Genomic DNA, 18,265 nt, shown 5'->3' with positions numbered 1-18,265 from the left:
AGATGGAGGGAGGGAGGGAGGGAGGGAGGGTGTGTGTGTGCGCGCGCGCGGGGGTGGGTGGGCTGGTGATGTGTGAGTAGTAGCGGGTCCTCTCCTCTCTCTCGCCTCAAATGTTGCGGCCAGCCCTGTAGTGGCAGATCGCTACAATCCTGGAGGGGGAAGCCGGGTCGAATGAATGAGAGCTAGAGCTTTATCGGGGGTTCCCAGAATTATATATATATAAATATATAGCCTATATATTTAAAAAAACGGGGGACAAACAGAAAAAAACAACAACAAAAAAACAAACAAAAAATAATATAAGAGACACACAGACGGATGGACGGAGAATGGCAAGTGTTCCGCTAAAACGCGACATCATGGTCGGATTCTTGTAGCTGCAGCTTCTCTTAGTCTTGCTTTTGTTGATTTGTTTGTTTATTTATTTGCTCGCTGTGTTTGTTTGTTTATTTATTTAGTTGTCTATCGATTGATTGCGTTTTAATTACAGAGCGCGAGGGAGGAGGAGCGTCAGGGCCATGCGCGCGCCTTGTCTTTTCTGACTTGCTTGTTTTGTTTTGTTTTTCCTTCCTGTTTTTCCTCCCGTTTTCCCTCCCGTCCTCGTGCCCTCTTCATGTTCACGAGCCGCCGGGATCTTGAACGAAGCCTGCTTTAAATGCGCTCGCGACGCCGCTTGCGCGCGTGCGGACAGAAACGCAGGTGTACACATTACAGCCTATAGCCCTCGCGCGACGGTGCGAGGAGAAGAGAAGAAAAGGAGCGCGTGCAGCTTCAGACTGACCAAATAGTACACGATCAGGGCGAGCAGCGCAGAAATAAGACTTGCGCGAGATAAGTCCGCCGGCTTTATCTGCTGTGTCCTCGTTTGTGGGGGGGTTGTTGAGAGGAAAACCAAAGCTGAACCCGGCCGGGGGGAGAATATGCCACAGGAATATTCAGGCTCGACTGTTCTCACCTTTTTTTTTTTTTTACAGGAGGAGTGAGAGGATAAAATAAGCTCCGGGTAGGGCCTCTATATGTTTACTCAAGGAGAAAGCTTTAGCAGAACGAGGACAGGTGACACGGCCTTTATTGTCGTTGTAATTGTAAACTTTTCATGTAGCTGCAGAAGTTGATCTCCTCTCGATCCGTCTGTGTGTTCAGCTGCACTTCAAGGGACCATCCTTATGTTCTATGCACATTTAGGCTACACCAAAAAAAACAACAAACCAAAAGAGAACTATATATGCCGAGCACCAGTCCACAAACGTAAATAATCATTTTTAATAAAGTGCGCAGCATCTGTGGGGCTACATGTGCACACACCCATCCAGCTCCGCCAGCAGAGTAATTCCCCAAAGCGGTCTGCCGGAGAATCGGACGGAGGAGCAGAAGCTTCGGAGGAGGACGGAGCTCGTCCCGGTTCTTGTGTCCGATTCTTTGCGTCCAGACGGGGAGGACCAGCGGGAGGAGGAAGACCATGTTTGTTCCCCTGCCGGTGCCGTTCGTGTTTCAGAGAACCGCCCCTGACCTTAACGCCTGGCGTCTCAAGTCCCCCCTGGCTCTCCGCTCCAACTCCGGTAAGACATGTTTTCTCTTGTGCCCCCGCTCACACCTCCTCCGTGTCTGCCGGACGGCCTCGCAGACCCGCCCCGCCGCCGCGCCACCGCGCCGCCTGTCTGTGCAGAAATGCGCTTTCAGCTGGGAGATCCGCCGGCGCGCACACACCCACTTACGCACTCCCCGGTCTACTCTTTAAAAGAAAAAAAAAATGCGCTTTTTCTTGGAAGGGGTAGAGCGGTTGTCAAAATCAGAGCAGCTTATCCGAGCGCACCAAGTCTTCAGACTAAAAAAAAACAACAAAAAACGAAAGCCTGGGAAAAAATGTCCTCATTTGTCTGTCCGGTCGGTGAGGCGATGCGCCGCTGTTCCACCCCGGTGCTGTTCGGATCCCTCGCCGCCTCCAGACGCTCCTTTCTCCGGGTGGTTTGTTTTTGCGTCCTTCCCGTCCTCTCCACTGCCTGCGCCTGAGCCTCAGCCTCCGACTCTCCCCAACTAGACTCTCGGCAGGCAGGGAATATTCATGCCAACTTATCGATCCTGCGGAGATCGATTCCTGGGCCGGTGGAAGTAGTGAGAGGGGGAGACAGAAGGAGAGCGGAGGTGCACGGAGGAGTAGCACCGTGCAGAAGGGGAGAGGGGAAGGAGAAACAGCACCGTTTTTCTGCTGTTTTTATAAACAATGTTTAGTGCTTGAACATTCACGAACATCAGGGAACTCTGGTCAGTTTTTTTTGTTCTGACTTGCACAAGTTGTCAGCCAAATGATTCCAGGAACACTTTGGAGTGACTGCATCCTCCTGTCCCGCTGCTCCTGCTGCTCCTGCTGCTCCTGCTGCTCCTGCTGCTCCTGCTGCTCCTGCTGCTCCTGCTGCTCCTGCTGCTGGTTGGAGGAGCGGAGGGAGTGTGGAGTCAGGGAGGAGGGGGGCTGAAGCCGTGGCGCCGTCTGCGTTTTCAGCTGCGCTCACGTGGAAGAAAAGGGACGCATGGCGGGAGCGTTGAGGTTCGGTGTGAGTCTGAGTTGTCAGAGGACTCGGCTCAGCTTCCTCTGTCTCTCATGTGACAGCTGTGCACCACTTGACCCCTTTGACATCTCCTGTCCTGCATGTCCACACTGTGTAGGCCTTCAGTGGACACACAGGAGACACACACAGGAGTGCTGCAGTTTGCTTCTCAAAGACTAGATGTGTGTGTGTTCATTTGTCTGTTGGCAAAATATCTCATGGACCAGGAGGTTGACTTTAATGAAACTCCCAGGAAGTAATAATTGGATGCTCACGTCCAACTGATTCACTTTTGAAGTTGATGCCATCCAAGGTGGCCGCCACAGCTAAGCAACCTTAGCAAACAGAAAAATGGCTATGACATGACCAGTTTTAAAGATATTGAGCTAAAATTTGGCGTTTTAGTAGCTCAGAGTCATTCTGACCACATACTCAAAGCGCTAATTCATCATCTGAGATCTGCTTCTAAAACTACTACTAACTACTGGAGTCAACTGTGTCTGTCTGTTAGCAAATTATGGGATGAACAACTGGGCGCATTTTGGTTAAACTTTCAGGAACTAGTCATTGTATGTATGTGTGCAACTGATTACGTTTTGAAGTCAACCTAATTTAAGATGGCTGCTACAGCCAACTGACTTTAGGAAACACAAAAATGGCAATATCTCAACCAATTTTACAGACATTGAGCTAAAATTTGTTGTCGTAGTAGCTGAGAGTCAGCCGCTTTTCACTGTTAAAACGATCCATTAATTGCTGCTTATGGCCTTTGTATTTATTGGTGGATAGACTGTCTTACAGCAACACATATCTCTCCCAGGTCCTCTCTGGGTCTATTTGATGCCAGAAAAGGACAGTTTCACCTTTTAGTTCTTATACTCAGTCAGTAGTGCGCAACATGTGACAGTAAAGCGGGTAGGTGACAGAGGTAAAGCGGGGAAAAAAAGAGTTTGAAGGAATGAAAATGACCTGTTACCTGCTAAATCTCTAGAGATGCACACAGTGAGAAGAAGGGCTGCAAGGAGGACAAGGCGTATGCTGGGACCTAGGAGGAGGAGGAGTTTTTTTTGTGCTCCAAGCGTTGAAAAATGGCGAATGTCAGAATGAGATAAAAAAAAAATACATGGAAAGAGAGAGTGAGAGAGGAGAGAAGTGGGTGAAAGTTAGAGCAAGATGACAGAGTGAAAAACGAGGGGGGTGAGGGGAAACTCGGTTTGAGCTTTGAGAGGTGAGAATAAACCACAGATGAGCCATTATGTTGCAGCGTCCCGGGCCAGGAGCAGCATCTGAATAAGCAGAGGCAAAGTGATGGGCTGCAGGCTGCTGAGCTCCCCGGATCAGGAGACGGGGAGATGGCAGTGATTCACAATCTTATGCTGATTTTATTCTGTTCAGATAAAGCGGTACAGTGTTCTGTCCTTGTCGATATTTTTTGCTGCTAAGAACAAAAACAGGACTGCGCTGTTGTATTTAACACCAAGAAAAAAAATCAGGTTATGGCCAAAAATGCATTTTTAGGTAGCAAATATTTTGATTTTTGGCTCTAATTTCTGTTTTCCCAGCAGGAGCGCATCCAGAAAAAAAGACTGAGGCCACTGATAATGTTGGGATGGCAAAACTGAAAGTCATCCCAAAATTTTGGGAGTTTTTATGATGCTGTTGTGACATATAGGTAATCATATACTTATACAGGCCATATGGGACTTGGGGAATCACCTGATATACTTTGTTTTCCTTTTTTAATATGACTTTCGGAAAACAGTGCAGTCTCTAATCAACTTAATAAAGCTTGTCCTCACTTAAAATTATATTTCTAAAACAATATACTGTGCATGTAACCTCCTGAGACCCTGATCCTGATTTGATAATGTAAGGACACTGGCTTTCTGCACCATAATATTTTATTCTGCTCAACTTAGACGGGCTGTACTTATTCAGAAGACTAGCTTTAAAGTTTATTTATTTTAGAGGTACTCAGTGCAATCTATGAAACCAAACATAAAATAGGTTATCCCTCACTATATCGTGTGGTGTGGTTTGAAAGAGTTTACTCGAGCATTTTCCAGATATATTGATATGCAATTCTGAAATGCGGGTACGCACTTAATGTAAACAAAACAGTTTTATCTGGATACTTTACTCAACAAATCTGAGCAAAAATATGTACCAATACTTTCATTGTTGTCACATTTTCAGTCACTGAAGCTACCATTTTACATAGCACTTTATTTTTTTATCTTTAACCACTAAACTGTTCAAAAACAATGTTTGTTTCTTATGTTTAAGAGGTTTTACTAATTTCATATGTTTAGCCAGGGGAAATTAAAAATTGCACACCAAACAAAAGCTCAGGAATCAAGAAGACAAGACTGTCTGTCAGAAGGGGGAGGAGCAGGACATTTCTAGGGGTGGCCGTTGCCCCCCCACCCAGCCGGCCCCCTCTTGGTGGAGCCCCTGATTCCCAGCCAACACACTCAACACAGATTTCCCGTGTAGTCGCGGGCCTCTTGACTCGAGCGCTCAGTTAACTCGTCTCTTTGACTGGTGGCAGCTACTTGACTCCTTTGCGTCAGAGCTTTGTGCGAGGTCAGAGGTCACGGCAGCAGTGTTAGACTCGGCCCCACCTGACCCTTCTCTGCCCCCTGTGTTTTCATTCTTTTTCATGTTACAACAGGCCTCGAGCACTCATGCACAGCCCCTGTGGGGGGGCTCACACACACACACGTCGTCATGAAACAGACGAGGCCATCGTATATACAGTAGGAGCAGAAAACAAGCGCGTTTCCTCCTGCTGTAACCCATCCAGGTTTTGTTCTATTTTTAATGGTATAGTGTCTGTGAAGGTACAGGTCAGTGCCACGGCTGTGTGAACCGTCCGTGTGCACGTAGTAAAGTGGTTTTGTGGAGCCATCAGCATTAACCGGCATATGAAAGTTTAATGGGACATGGAGGAGAAACCGAGGAGTTTCCCACACGGCGCAGGGCTTGATATGATATGATGGGACATCAAGGAGACTGAAGACTGCTTTTTTCTTTCTCCTTATCGTTCACACACACTTACACACACACCTAGATTCAGTTCATCTGAGCTACGCGCCGTCTTTCACACAACATTACCCACCATCTCCCTCCGTCTGATTCTCTCTTTCACAAACGCTTAGACGAACAGAAACATTTCAGGTTTTAGGCCCGCATAGGTTGCTCTATTTCTGTCAGAGTTACATGTTACTATCCTGAACGTCCACTGTTGGAACACTTATTTTTATTACTTGCCGCCATGAAAAGTGCGTGATCATGCAATGTGTGTGTATTTTTGTCTGTCTGTTAGCAAAATATCTCATGAACCACTGTGCAGAAGTCTGATTAACTTTTGGAGTCGATTCGATTCAAGATGGCTGCCACAGCTAATAGGCCTTATCAAAAACAAAAACGGCCATAATCCAGTCAATTTTAGAGATGTTGTGGTAAAAGTTGGGATAGTAGTAGCTGAGAGTGGTCTCCAAAGCATACTTTGAGCTCCAACAAATACTGTGAGTTCTGTAATTAAAACTTTGCCATTAACTTTTGGAGTCAACCCTCTCTGTTTGTTAGCAAAATATCTCATGAACCAGTGATCAGATTTTGTTGAAACTTTCAGAAAGCAATCCCCAGGTGTACATCTGAAACTCATTAACTTCTGGAGTCAACCCAATTTAGGATGGCTGCCGCAGCTAACTGACTCTAGCAAACACGAAAATGGCTACAACTCGGTCAGTTTTGGACACACCGAGCTGAAATTTGGTGTGGTGGTAGCTGAGGGTCATCCCTAACACCAAGTTTGATCACTAACAGATTGCACAAAATCTTTGTTTAGTAGAGATGGAGGGCAGTTTGCATTCCTTCACAGAATGCTAGTTTCATTCATGTAGAGTATTTTAATAAAACGCTTGAGCTAAGCCCATTATTTAACATGTCAGTCCCATTGTTTATGTGCTTCCTGCCTACTTTTAAGACATTTTATGATGTGCACAGGGCCCTGGCACATGTACTTAATTGCTACATGATGTAAGAACATTCATGTGCTCACCTCTTTGCTCTGCGTGCACGTGACAAAGAGGGAATGGGTGTGTATGCGTGCGCGCAAGTATGAACACACGTGTGCAAACGTGTGTGTGTAGGTATAGATTGGTTTGTGGAAGGGAGCGTGCAAGTCGCAGTGTTAACATGATTGCAAATGACAAAATGTCAACCTGGGTTTGTTAGCAACATAATGGGGAATCAATAGACACGAGAAAGATGTCAATACTACATGCTTTATTGCATTAAGCTACCTCTCTCCTTCTCTGTGGCTCCCCTCTCCTCTCCTTTTCCCTTTTTCCTCTGTCACAGTCCCTCCCGCTCCCTCTGCTCTGCTCTCCCCGTGGTGCTGGAATTAGATTGCAGCATATGAGCCTGAACGTAGCACGCTGATGGCAGAAAGCTTCAGGAGCTAATGGGCTATCAGTTTGTCTATTTAGTTTTGACAATGTGACACGACCCGAAGAAGCCTGAGTAAGGGAGGACCTCATGTTTAATTGATGGGTTTGTGGAATGAATCAGCCATAAAAGTAATCATCAAATTTAATTTTGAAAACATAAAAATCATAGCAAATATAGTCATACCCGCTCTAATTAAGGCACTTTTATATTAGGAAATAAACTTGTATTAATCCAAACAGAGCCAGTCTAAAAGCATATAATGATAAAATGATGTGATGTTTGTGGTACACCAGGGCTTTAAATTTTATTTTAATCCTATTAACTGTTTACCTTTTTATTGGCTTTGCAGGTGTGCTAATGTGGCAGTAGGCAGTGTGTATAGTTTGGGGATTTGTGTGCGTATCGTTTGAAACCAATGTAGTATTAATGCTGATGAGCTCCCACAGCTCATTAGCAGCATTGAGTGGTATTGAATTTCCCCCAGAAGAACCACGGGGAGACCAAGACGCTCATATCCGATGCATCTTCATCAGCGACTGCGTATTAACAACCATTAGCGCACGCATGGACGCATACTGGTCTGTCATCGAGAAAGTGACCTTTGCTGGCATGACTTTTAAGTGTGCGTAGTCTAACGAAGATATTTTGAAGTAAACGCAACATGACGATCTTGATGATTTGCATTTACAGGCCATCAATTAATTTGTTTGTCTCACAAGTACAAAAATAGTTTTGCGCAGTCGGTTATTGTGTCCAGTGAAATACAGCCCAGCACTAGTCCTAACCAGAGGCTGGGTGAGCAGCAGACCACTTAATCAGACCCACAGACCTTAATCAGCCTGAGAACACACACAGAGAGAGGGATGGATGAAGTGTGTGTTGCTCGAGCGAATATGTGTGTGTGCGCGCGTGCAGGCAGTTAATCAACACATCAGCAGGACCAAACACATACAAACCACCTGACTCCATTCTAGATATTGATTTATACTTCCTTCTGTGGTTCTAGTTCCCTCTCCTTTACTCTCCGTCAGTAAAATACAGATGATGCGCACCGACCGAGCGCTCAGGAATACTCGACCTCTGCTTCGACTCCAGGAGCGCGTGGATGTTTAGTCGGATGTAGCAAGGCTGTGATCAGGCTCTGAGAGGCCGTCGATCACTGACAACAAACTATCCAACGGATAAACAAAGAGTTAAATGGGCAGTCTGGATCTTTTAAAATCAAGTTCTGCAGAAAGTTTATGAACAATTAATATCTTACCTGTTGTGGATAGCTCTTGGAACAACCTCACTTTTAAAAAAATATGATTAGTTCTGATAAGATGGACGAGCTAACAGCTAGTTCAAGCAGGTGGATTACTACTGTTACCTTCACGTTGCAGTTTTCAAAGAACTTTATTGTTTTTAGCAAGCGCAAGTAGCAGTAGTAGCAGTTAGCTTTAGCACTTCTGGTACAGCCTGGAACACTTTCGGCAAGGTTAATATTATTCCTGCCATAAAAATGATTAAAAGCAGAACCGATGGTGATAATGATAATGTAAAGGTTTATAAAGTAATATTTGCATGAACTGACTTGTTTTAAACCAACAGATATCCACTTTGGCCTCGGCTCTGCACAGACTAGCCGTTAGCTCCTCAATTAAACTCAGTTTCTCCAAACCGAGGTCATTTGAAGAGCTACCTACAACAGATATGATAATAATTGTTCGTAACCCCACTTGAAGAAGTCTTTACAACCCTTTAAAACTTTTTTTTCACTATCTGGAGCACTAAAATTACTAATTTGAGGGATTTTTAAAAACTTTTTCGTCTCAACTCCCTACATTCCCCTGCTCCGTGGGACCAAAGCTTCATGCATACCCTTTCAGTAAAATATGCAACATCTGTGCGGGGTGTTCGCTGAGATGACAGTGGACTTATTTATAGGCTATCAATTGTGTTTTCACTATAGCCGCTGTCTCTTTTGTTGTTGATTGCTGCGGGCTATCACCTCTACCACCTGGCTCATGTGCCAGTACATTTAGATAATAAAAAAGACCAATAAAACCCAGAGGTTTGATTGGGTGTCTCCCTTTTAGCCCGGTAGCAGAGCGGACGCCTAAATCAAGAATCCTTCTCTCCATTTCATTTAGCTGATAAGATTTATGGTAATGAAGGAGTCCTATTAACCTTTGGGGTTCCACTGCATGTCCTTCAGACTGAGGGCGGATGAGAGTGCTCACCGATCAGGTTTTGAAGCCGAGGCAGAGAACGTGTCTGCAAGTAGCAATGTCACATAATTGCAAATGCATACACACACACACACACTGACACACATACAGAGAGAACAGACACTCCCCAAAAGCACCTCAGCCCTTTGAAAGAGCTGAATGCATGTTTAATCTTCCTTCTCTCTTTTTCTTCTCAGCATTTTCCCTTTTCTTGATCCCCGTCTATCCTTCCTGCTCTCTGTCCTCCTCTCAGCAGGAGCATTCTGTTCTGAAATTAATCTGTTGTACTCCACCACCTCCTCGCCTTCTCATTTCCCCTTGTGCAATCTCTCTTACCCTGCCTGTCTTTTAGAAGTGCATAGTCGCACTCTTTTTCTCTTTGCTGTTAAAATATGACCATATTCAAAACTCAAAAACTAATTCTATTCTTCTTTTTAAACTTTGGGTGTGATGTACTAAATGTTGTTGTTAATATTTTAATTTTCACTCATAAATTTGTGCATTTCTATAAAGAAACTGTTCTTCTTTGTGAGCTTTACTGTCTAAATTTAAATATTCGCTTTTGACTGATCCATTGTGTGTTGCTAATTGGTCCATCTGGGCTGCCTTTCTGCTTTTATTTACCCATACTAGGAATTTTAACTGGTTGTCCTAAAATATTAGGGCGCAGAGAAAAAAAAAGTGGGGGTGGGGGGTGTCAGAGGGAGGCTCAACCCCCTCCCTCCTCCGTACAAGGGCTGCACCCCTCTGTCCCTTTGTCTGCTTGTAAAAAGGACGAGGAAGGAGGCGCGGGGCAGGGGGTGCCGAAGGAGTGACTAAGTGACCCCTCTCTCCCCTTTCTTTTGACGCTTCCATGTTCTGTCCATTCTGCTGTGCACGTCCCTCACCCTCCCTGTGCTTTCATCCTGTTTCGTTCCCCCTTTTTTCAGCCTGGTTAAGTCACCATGGCTGTTGGCCTCACATGTGCCGCCCTCTCCCTCCTCTCTCCGCTCTCACGTCTTCGGGAACAGCAGCCTGGTTGCCAAAGTGTCTGTATAGGACACATTAAGGCCCATAAAAGCCTAGTCCGCCGTCGCACTCTTAACCACCAGTCAGAGGTAGTGCGCAAAAGTGACTTTAAATGAGTCTGTGATTACCTTGGAACATGGGCAGATGCTGAAGTGGCCAAGAGAGTGTGAGACAAGGCCAGGGATTCACAAAGAAAGATGGAAAGTGCATTTCTTGGACACGTGTCTTGAATCTTGTAAGGAAAATTGAACAGAAATTAATATTTGTTTCTTTTGCAGCTAAGAGCAAAAGGGGTTACCTGAGCGGAACAAAGTGACGACAAGTTGTAGCTCAAAATTCTCCCCCCCCGACATCACAACCTGCTTGCCCCTTCCCTCTCCATCACCCCTTTTCTTAATTGGCCACATGCTGCCATGATTGACAAGTGCAATCATCAGCCAAATTATGATGAAGTTGGGGGTGGGAGAAGGTGGAAGTGGAAGAGGAGAAGAGCAGAAGGTGGTGGGGGCAGAAGGGTAGGGGTGGTTTGAAAAGATGCACTTTGATCAGAGACAGAGAGGGGGTGAGTGGGCAAACAGACAGAGCAACATGGAAACCTGCTGTCCACACACCTGCTGCTTCATAGATGGGCAACATTAACCCCCTCAGAGCCCACTGTATTATAAAACACCACAAACAGGTGCCTCAGCTGCAGATCCTGATTGGGGATACAATGCAAGCATATGATTTTCTTGCCTTTTGTTTTTTTTTTTAAGCAATCAGCTCTGATTTTTAGAAGTGTGGTTGTGTGGAAAGGTTACAACTAAATTATATCTTACCTGCTGTAGATGTCTTTTTGAACGACCTCAGTTTAGAGAAATAGAAATTATTTCTGAATGGATTTATGACCTAACAGCTAATCTAACACCGAAGTGGATTTCCGCCATCTCAAAACAACTTTAACTTAAATGATTTAACAGCACTTTATGCCAAAAGCTATTTTTTAATAAATGTTTGCACTTTTATTCCAGTCAAAATATTGCAATATTCCCCTGCACCAGAAGAACTCAAACTAGCTGCTGTCTTGCTGTTTGCACATACAAATAACTATAATCTGATGTAAATAAAAGTGCAATGGAAAACTGATGACAGTGTAAAGTTTTATAAAGATGCACAAATTGCTATGAAATATTTGAGATTGATGCAGCTTTAAGTTGTCACTTAGAGATGAACTAGCTGCCAGCTCATTCATCCACTCTATTTCTTTAAACTAAACTCATTCAAAAGTCTGTGTACAACAGGTAAGACTTAATGTAGTTTTTAACCCCTCCACAAAAATGCAATTCAAAAGATCTTAGTGACCCCTTTAAGTTGCAAAAAATGTATAAATAAATATGTATAAATAATAAATTCAGAGACAGAGCAGTAAAATCGCAGGGTGTGGTAGCAGGTTCTGTCTTTGTTTCTCACTTAGAAAACGTCAGGCCGTCTTATATTCTAGCGTACTTTGTTACTGAGAGCAGATGTTGGCTTACCAGCCAGCTAACGAGGTTTAGAGTAATTAGGAGTGCTGATGAAGCGCTTTGATTCTCCGGCTGTGGCGGCCCTCTCATTAGCGGCTAGCTGGCTAGTGCTGCAGCAGGCGCTCCAGTCACATCCTATTAGGCGGCTCAATGTACACTCTGAATTAAGAGCAGGAGATTAAGAGGAGATGAAAACTGTCTGCGTATACCCACACAGATGCATATGCACACGTCTGCAGAGAAACACACACGGATTCAGAGTGTTTAAAAAAATATATCACCAAACATACACTCACTGTTATAATGAGGTTGTTAAGAGAGTTTTGGACCAAAATACCAGGACAGTAATATGCCAAGATTTTTAGTGATATACACTGGGTTTAACTGAAACCAACTAGCTTGTCTGTGTGTGCTTTTCTGGTAAAACGTGCAACAAAAAAATAACAAATTCGAAGTCCACTATTCTTTGTGTGTTTGTGTGTCCACAGATCCAAGAGGTGGACAATTTCTCGCTCTATCCGACAAATTAAAGAAAACAAAAAGACAACCTTGAAAACTCAATTTTTTTTCTCTTCTTCTTTTTCGACTTGTCCCCGCTCGTCAATACTCTCCACATGCTCTCCGCTCTTTCCTCTCTCCGTCTCTTGTCGTCTTTTGTGTGATGGAGTGATTATTGAGGACGTGGCTCCTGTGTTTAACACTGGTTGATGAAGTCTGCCTTTGTCTGTCTGCGCTAACCTGTCGCAACCGGGACACCGCTTATAGCAAAATCAATACACAGAGGAGTAGAAAGAGGGAGGCCGGGCGAGAGAGGCGGAGGAAAGAAAGGTTGGACATGTTGGGTGAAGGTGCACGGTAGGAAAATGCTGCAAAAGAGTCGAACAAGTGGGAGCAAAATTCAGAAAAGCAGGCAAAAACAGAAAAGAGTGATGTTGCAGACTGTGTGGAATAAAGGAGGGCATTTGAATGTATATGTTTGTCTTGCCTGTCGACGGCCTTGACCCAAGGAGTGTTTGTGTCCCTCGTGGTGAGGACGCATGTGATTGTTGGAGTGCTGCAGGAATGGGCAGCTCCTATCTGTGTGGGACCATCAGCTCTGTGTGAGTGAGCTTCATCAGCTCCCGCTCCCCAGAGTTAAAACCAGTGTGAAGAGCAGAGGGGAACAACGGAGATGGGATGGGAGGGGGGGAGAAGGAGAGGTTTGGGGGCAGTTGTGTGAGAGAGGCACAGCTGGGAAATGAGAAATGCAACCACCCCTCCCTCCTCCTCCTCTTCCTCCTCTCTTCATACCACTACCTTACACTCACACACATACATGGACACACGATCCACGTCTCTTTATCCTCCCCTCAGGAAAGACGGTTTGGAGGTGTTGAAGTGGGTGAAGGGAAGGGAGAAGCACGGAGAAGGGGACAGATAGGGGCATTAAAATTCATGGCTCCTTTTTTTTATTTTCCTTGCTGAAAATCAATAGTGTTTACTATGAATGAGTGGAACAGTGGACAACAGTGGTGCCAGGGGGACAGAGAGACAGAGAGGAGGAGGAAGGAAAGAGAGCGAAGGAAGGAGGAAAGAGGTAAAGAGGAGGAGGAGGGGTGACTTTATTGCGATAGGCAGAAGCACCAGAGGCCAAGGTTAAAGACGAGGAGGGCCAGGGAGACAGAAAGAGATAGTAGCGTAAAGTAAATTCAGTTGTCTTCTAAATCAGACATACTGTCCTGTAAATGCATATTTATTGTTCACTACCATAACAATGTAATGTAAATTGTTTTTTTTTATACTGTGATAGTCTCTGCAGAAACATCAATTGTTCCACTGCCTTTGTTTTCCTAGCTTTCCATTCCTCGTTTCCCGCTTCAGCTGACTCTACTTTTCAGAAACTGTGTGTTAATTGGCAGCCGACAAACACCACTGACACCATTGCTCACAGACAAACAGCAAACCCGAACACTATCCATAAACACAAACACACACACACAGACAGAGAGAGACTGAGACCAGCTCACACTGAGTCGTTCAGCAGCCCTGACCCTGTTTTCATGCAGCTGAAAGCCTGAAAGTTCAGGATGGCTTACCAGTGTTTTGATTAAGCACTGCCTGTGTGTTTCACACCACTTGATCAAAGCAGAACAGTGTGTTTTATCTGTGTGTGTGTGTGTATATTTTTTTTCTAAACTAGCTGTATCTCTGAGATGTTTTATAGCAGTCAAAGCTTTAAAAACAATTCATGTCCATTTTTCTGCTGTCAAAGTTGTGTTCCTAAATAAAAAATACATCAGTTACGTTATACTTTCTAAGCCAAAATGAGCTTTTATCTTGATGGGTTTCTTTTTTTGTTGTTGTTGTTTTATTTGTTACACATATATCATATTCTGACCATAGCTTTTTGGCTGGATTGCGATGTTGTCAGGGTGTGCGTGCATGAGTGCCGGCACGGCCATCTTGTCCATATCTGCCTGCCCCCCTCGTCATTGTGCTTACGCTATAATGTGGCCGTGCACTGCTGTGCACCTATGTGAGCTGTTTTCGGAGCACGACATATATGTGTATAAATATATATATATATGTGTATGTATATGTGCAGTCATCTCATGCATTATGGAAAGTGCAGGTGAGATTGTCTACATATAGACTGCTGGTATGTGGAGGGTTCAGGGCCAATCTCACCAAAGCCTTTTGTATTAGCATAGCATCTCCATTTCAAATCGGGCCATCAAGAAGCAGCAGAATGTTTTATTCAGCAACAGATATTGATCACATATTATGCATCAGATCTGTGTTGCACGGCAAATTTGAACCTTTAATATGAATGTGATGCTGTTTTATAAACATTCTGCATAAAAATGAAGGTTATGCATATAAACTTCATGATGCAAAACCTTTTTTTTTACTTATTCATTTATTTTGCTGTTGCAAATGTTTAAATGAATTCTTCACTAGTTAGGTGAAAAACATGAACAAATGCACAGGCGTGACATGCCAATGTTTTAAACAAAGATCTCACTTGATGTAAAAGTGCTTAGAGGATGTGTTGAGGATTTCTTTCAGCTACCACCACACCAAATTTTAGCTCAGTATCTGTTGAATCGACTGAATTATAGTCATTTTTGTGTTTTTTAGGTTCAATTTGCTGTGGCAGCCATCTTGGATGGGGTTAACTCCAAAACTTAATCATCTGAAGATGTACAGCCTATGATCTTTTATTAAAATCTGTTCAGTGATTCATGAGATATTTTGCAGGCAAAAACATCATCCCTCCCATCACCCTGCCCTGTACGGCGGCGGGCGATAAAAGAAAACTCAGGCAGTCCGAAGTCATTTAGCTGTAGAGTCGTCGTAGTGACAAGAAGAATTTGCTGAGGTCCAAACGGCACGATGCGGTCACGGAGATGTCTCTTCGTTACTGCGACGTCTGAAAAGAAAATGTTGCGTGATAACTTCAGTTTCTAAGTGCACTCACAGAGCTTTTTGCTTCTTGGTAAACCTGACCTCCGAGCACCCATATACATTAACAGCCGACATTTCACTATAGCAGCTTTTGTTTGTGCGCCAACATGTTTTTTCCATCAATATGTCTCCATGTGTTAAAACAGAGAGCGGAGGCCATCTCTGCCTCTTCGTCATGTGCCGCTTTTTTGCCATCATGGCTGCATCGGTGCTGCTCTAAATCTCCCCTCTCTAAATGACTGGAGTGGATGTAGAGGTCACAGTATATTGGGGGGAGGAGGACAATGCAGGCTGTAGCTGTGATAGTCGCCCGTTTTATGAGCAGCGGTGGTCCCATTTGCTGAATGGGACAGGAAAAAAAAGGTATGATAAAAAAGGAAAAAAAAAAGAAACATTTTTAAAGATTTTCCAGATGACAAAACTTTGCTTCCCCCTTCCTCAAACCTTAGTGTTTCATTAGGTGCCTGTCTTCCACCCCTTTGATTTTTTTCCCAACTGCCTGTCCACCTACCTACCCCATCTTCTCTCTCCCCCCTTCTTTCAGTACTCTGTTCCCTTAGCGACCGTTTCCAAGGTGCCCATTCCCAAGGGCTGGAGGAGGGGTCCGGTGATGTCATGCATGTATAACTCTACACCTGTAATTCATGGGCTGCTCTCCCTTCCTTTTTGTCATTGTCACTTATGTCTTTTTTTTACTGGGTCTTGGACAGTTTCTCTTTTTCCACCTCATTCTTGTCTCTTTTCCCCCTCTTCCATGTCCCTATTCTTTTTTTTTTTATCCAAAAGTGATGTTTCACCATCATCTCATAGCAGTAAAATTCACTTTTGATTCAGGAATCACTTGGTTCATTCAGGGGTTTGATTTAAAGTTAAGGGCTTCAAGTTAAAGGCTTTACCCCTCTTTTCACTTGTTATTAAGAGACAGACAGTTGAGTTGCCCTCTGTCCATAGTGTGCATAACTCTCCACATCTGCTCCATGTTTAAAAGGTCATTTGTCTAACCTGACATTTTCTGCCCTTACCAACGGTTTCCTCAATCTCCGGCCCCTGCTCCCTCAATCAGAGCTTATGTTTTCTCGTCTATTTATTTGCGTTTGTATAAACCTTTTCTGACAATGCATTGCTCTTTGGTGTCAGAAACCATCAAGAGAGCAGAAGGCTGAATTCTATCATCTTGTAATGTTTCATAAAGTACAAAATGACAGATGTGGTCCTGTGTGTGTGTGTGTGTGTGTGTTTGCTGTGGGTCTGGGTTGCCTGGGTAATGGGGCCACAGTTTCCAAGAAATGCAACTTTCAACGGGAAGTGTAGTTAGTGGGTAGACACACACATTTGATGGAGTCTGATTAGGGAATAATGTGTGTGTGTGTGTGTGTGTTTGCATTTGTATGTGTTTGCATATGTGCTTTACAGCTACCTTTACCAAAAAAAAAAAAAAAAAAGTTCCATTTTAGTCCATTGCAGCAAAGAAAGTGAAGGCACTTTGGTCGGTTTGTGTCAGCAGGATATTTTTTTTTACTCAGCACAGGTTGTCACTCTCCTGTTTTTGCCTTGTGTGCCTTTTGTTCCACCCCTACTCCACCATTTTGGATTTTTGTCCGGGACAAAAAAGTGGCCCCACAGAAAGGCCTCCTACCTGAACTCTGCCTCCCTCTTGACATTTTTTCAAAGCCCAGTCCTCATCACACACATCTCCTCACTTCTTTTTCTCTCATTTTTTCTTGAAATATAATGGTATGACCTCAATAGATTTTGCTAGAGTGTGTTGTGCAAGGCTTTCATATGACCATGTAAGAAAAAAGTGCACATTGAAAATATCTATACACCACTTCTGTCTTATGATAACTAAAAATTAAAGCTTACATCTTGGCACAATTACATTCTTTGTGATAGTTAAAACCTTGGTCCATAGTATCAACAAACTACTGCTACATTATAGAAAACCAGAAATAAATTAAAAATTGCACAAGAAACTGGAGAGATTGCATGACTTGGTTTTAATTTGTCGAACAGTGAGCTGTTAATGGAATTGTTGGTTAAAATAAGCTGAACAGAAGCTAAAAGCTAAAATAGATTCAACTGTTGCCAAATACTAAAAGCATATTTGAAAAGTAAAGTTAGCAAAGAAGTTGGTAAAAGCTAAATGCATCAAAACATTGCCAATGAAGGTAGGTCACCTTTTGCATGTTCTGTCAGTGGGAATTGTGCAAAAATGTTGCTTGTAGACAGTTTCTGGTCCAATAAAAAAACTATCTTCAGTAGGTAAAATATTAGCTGTACATAACTTTTTCCACATAATCCCATTTTAAAAGATCTGAACTATCCTTTTACCTGGTTCAGTTTCTACTGTGTAACTTTAATGTAAATGAAGTCTGCTCATTTCTCACTGTATCCAGTGAGTTTTAGGAGTGACAGAGCCAGTTTGAGCCAAGTTTTCTGTCTTCTGAGTCCAGCTTGTGTCCTCTCAGTGTGTACTTTCTTGTCTTTTTCAGCCCCTCTCCCTCGCTGTTTGTGTTTAGCCACGTGTTGTGGTGATGGGAGGGCACTCGATGGCTTGTTGAATGAACTCTGTGGTTGTACTGACAAATCAATGATAAAGAGTAATGACATCAACAGAGTAATGTATCTCCTCATGTTTTCATTGACTCTGCCCCCTCTCGTCTCCCCTTCTAACCTTTACACCACCTTGGGTCTTTACCTTTCGCTTTGCGCCATAAACGATCTTTCTATCTCATTTTGTTTGTCATTATATGTATCTTTTATCTGTGTCGTTTGTTTCTCTCTGTTGGTCTGTCTATCTTCTAACTACCTCCCTCTCTCCCCCCCTTCTCTGACTCTCCCTCTCTATTGATCCAGTCATAGTTTTCTCAGTCTTCACAGTACTGGGCCGCGCTAATCAATACAGATAATTGTCTGCTCTCTCTCGATGCCAAACATAGTCTCCCCTTCTCCCCTCTCTCCCTTTTTTATCAATGAACCCCGGTCCTCCCTCACCCCGCCTCACCCACCAGGCCCTCACCCACCCCCTCCTCCTCCAGACGGGGATTCCCCCTCCCCTAATGACGAGAGATAACCTGCTTTCTTTACCGATTTTTCT

At 43.8% G+C, this 18,265-nt stretch overlaps 1 protein-coding gene across 3 annotated transcripts in view; it reads left to right on the top strand.

The window, feature by feature from the left end:
* Positions 1 to 67: 67 nt before the first annotated feature.
* pou2f2a (POU class 2 homeobox 2a) overlaps positions 68 to 18,265 on the top strand; it is a 44,761-nt gene continuing 26,563 nt past the window's right edge. For all 3 annotated transcript variants that reach the window (XM_017415373.3, XM_017415369.3, XM_017415374.3), the window contains exon 1: positions 68 to 1,559. In XM_017415373.3, the coding sequence (XP_017270862.1) occupies positions 1,460 to 1,559 (100 nt within the window). In that variant the 5' untranslated portion in view covers positions 68 to 1,459. The remainder of the gene's footprint in view (positions 1,560 to 18,265) is intronic.

This window comes from Kryptolebias marmoratus, linkage group LG16 (assembly GCF_001649575.2).
Source record: "Kryptolebias marmoratus isolate JLee-2015 linkage group LG16, ASM164957v2, whole genome shotgun sequence".
NCBI classification, from domain to species: domain Eukaryota; kingdom Metazoa; phylum Chordata; class Actinopteri; order Cyprinodontiformes; family Rivulidae; genus Kryptolebias; species Kryptolebias marmoratus.
Note: the sequence above shows the minus strand (reverse complement) of the source record. Positions and strands in the feature narration are given on the sequence as shown.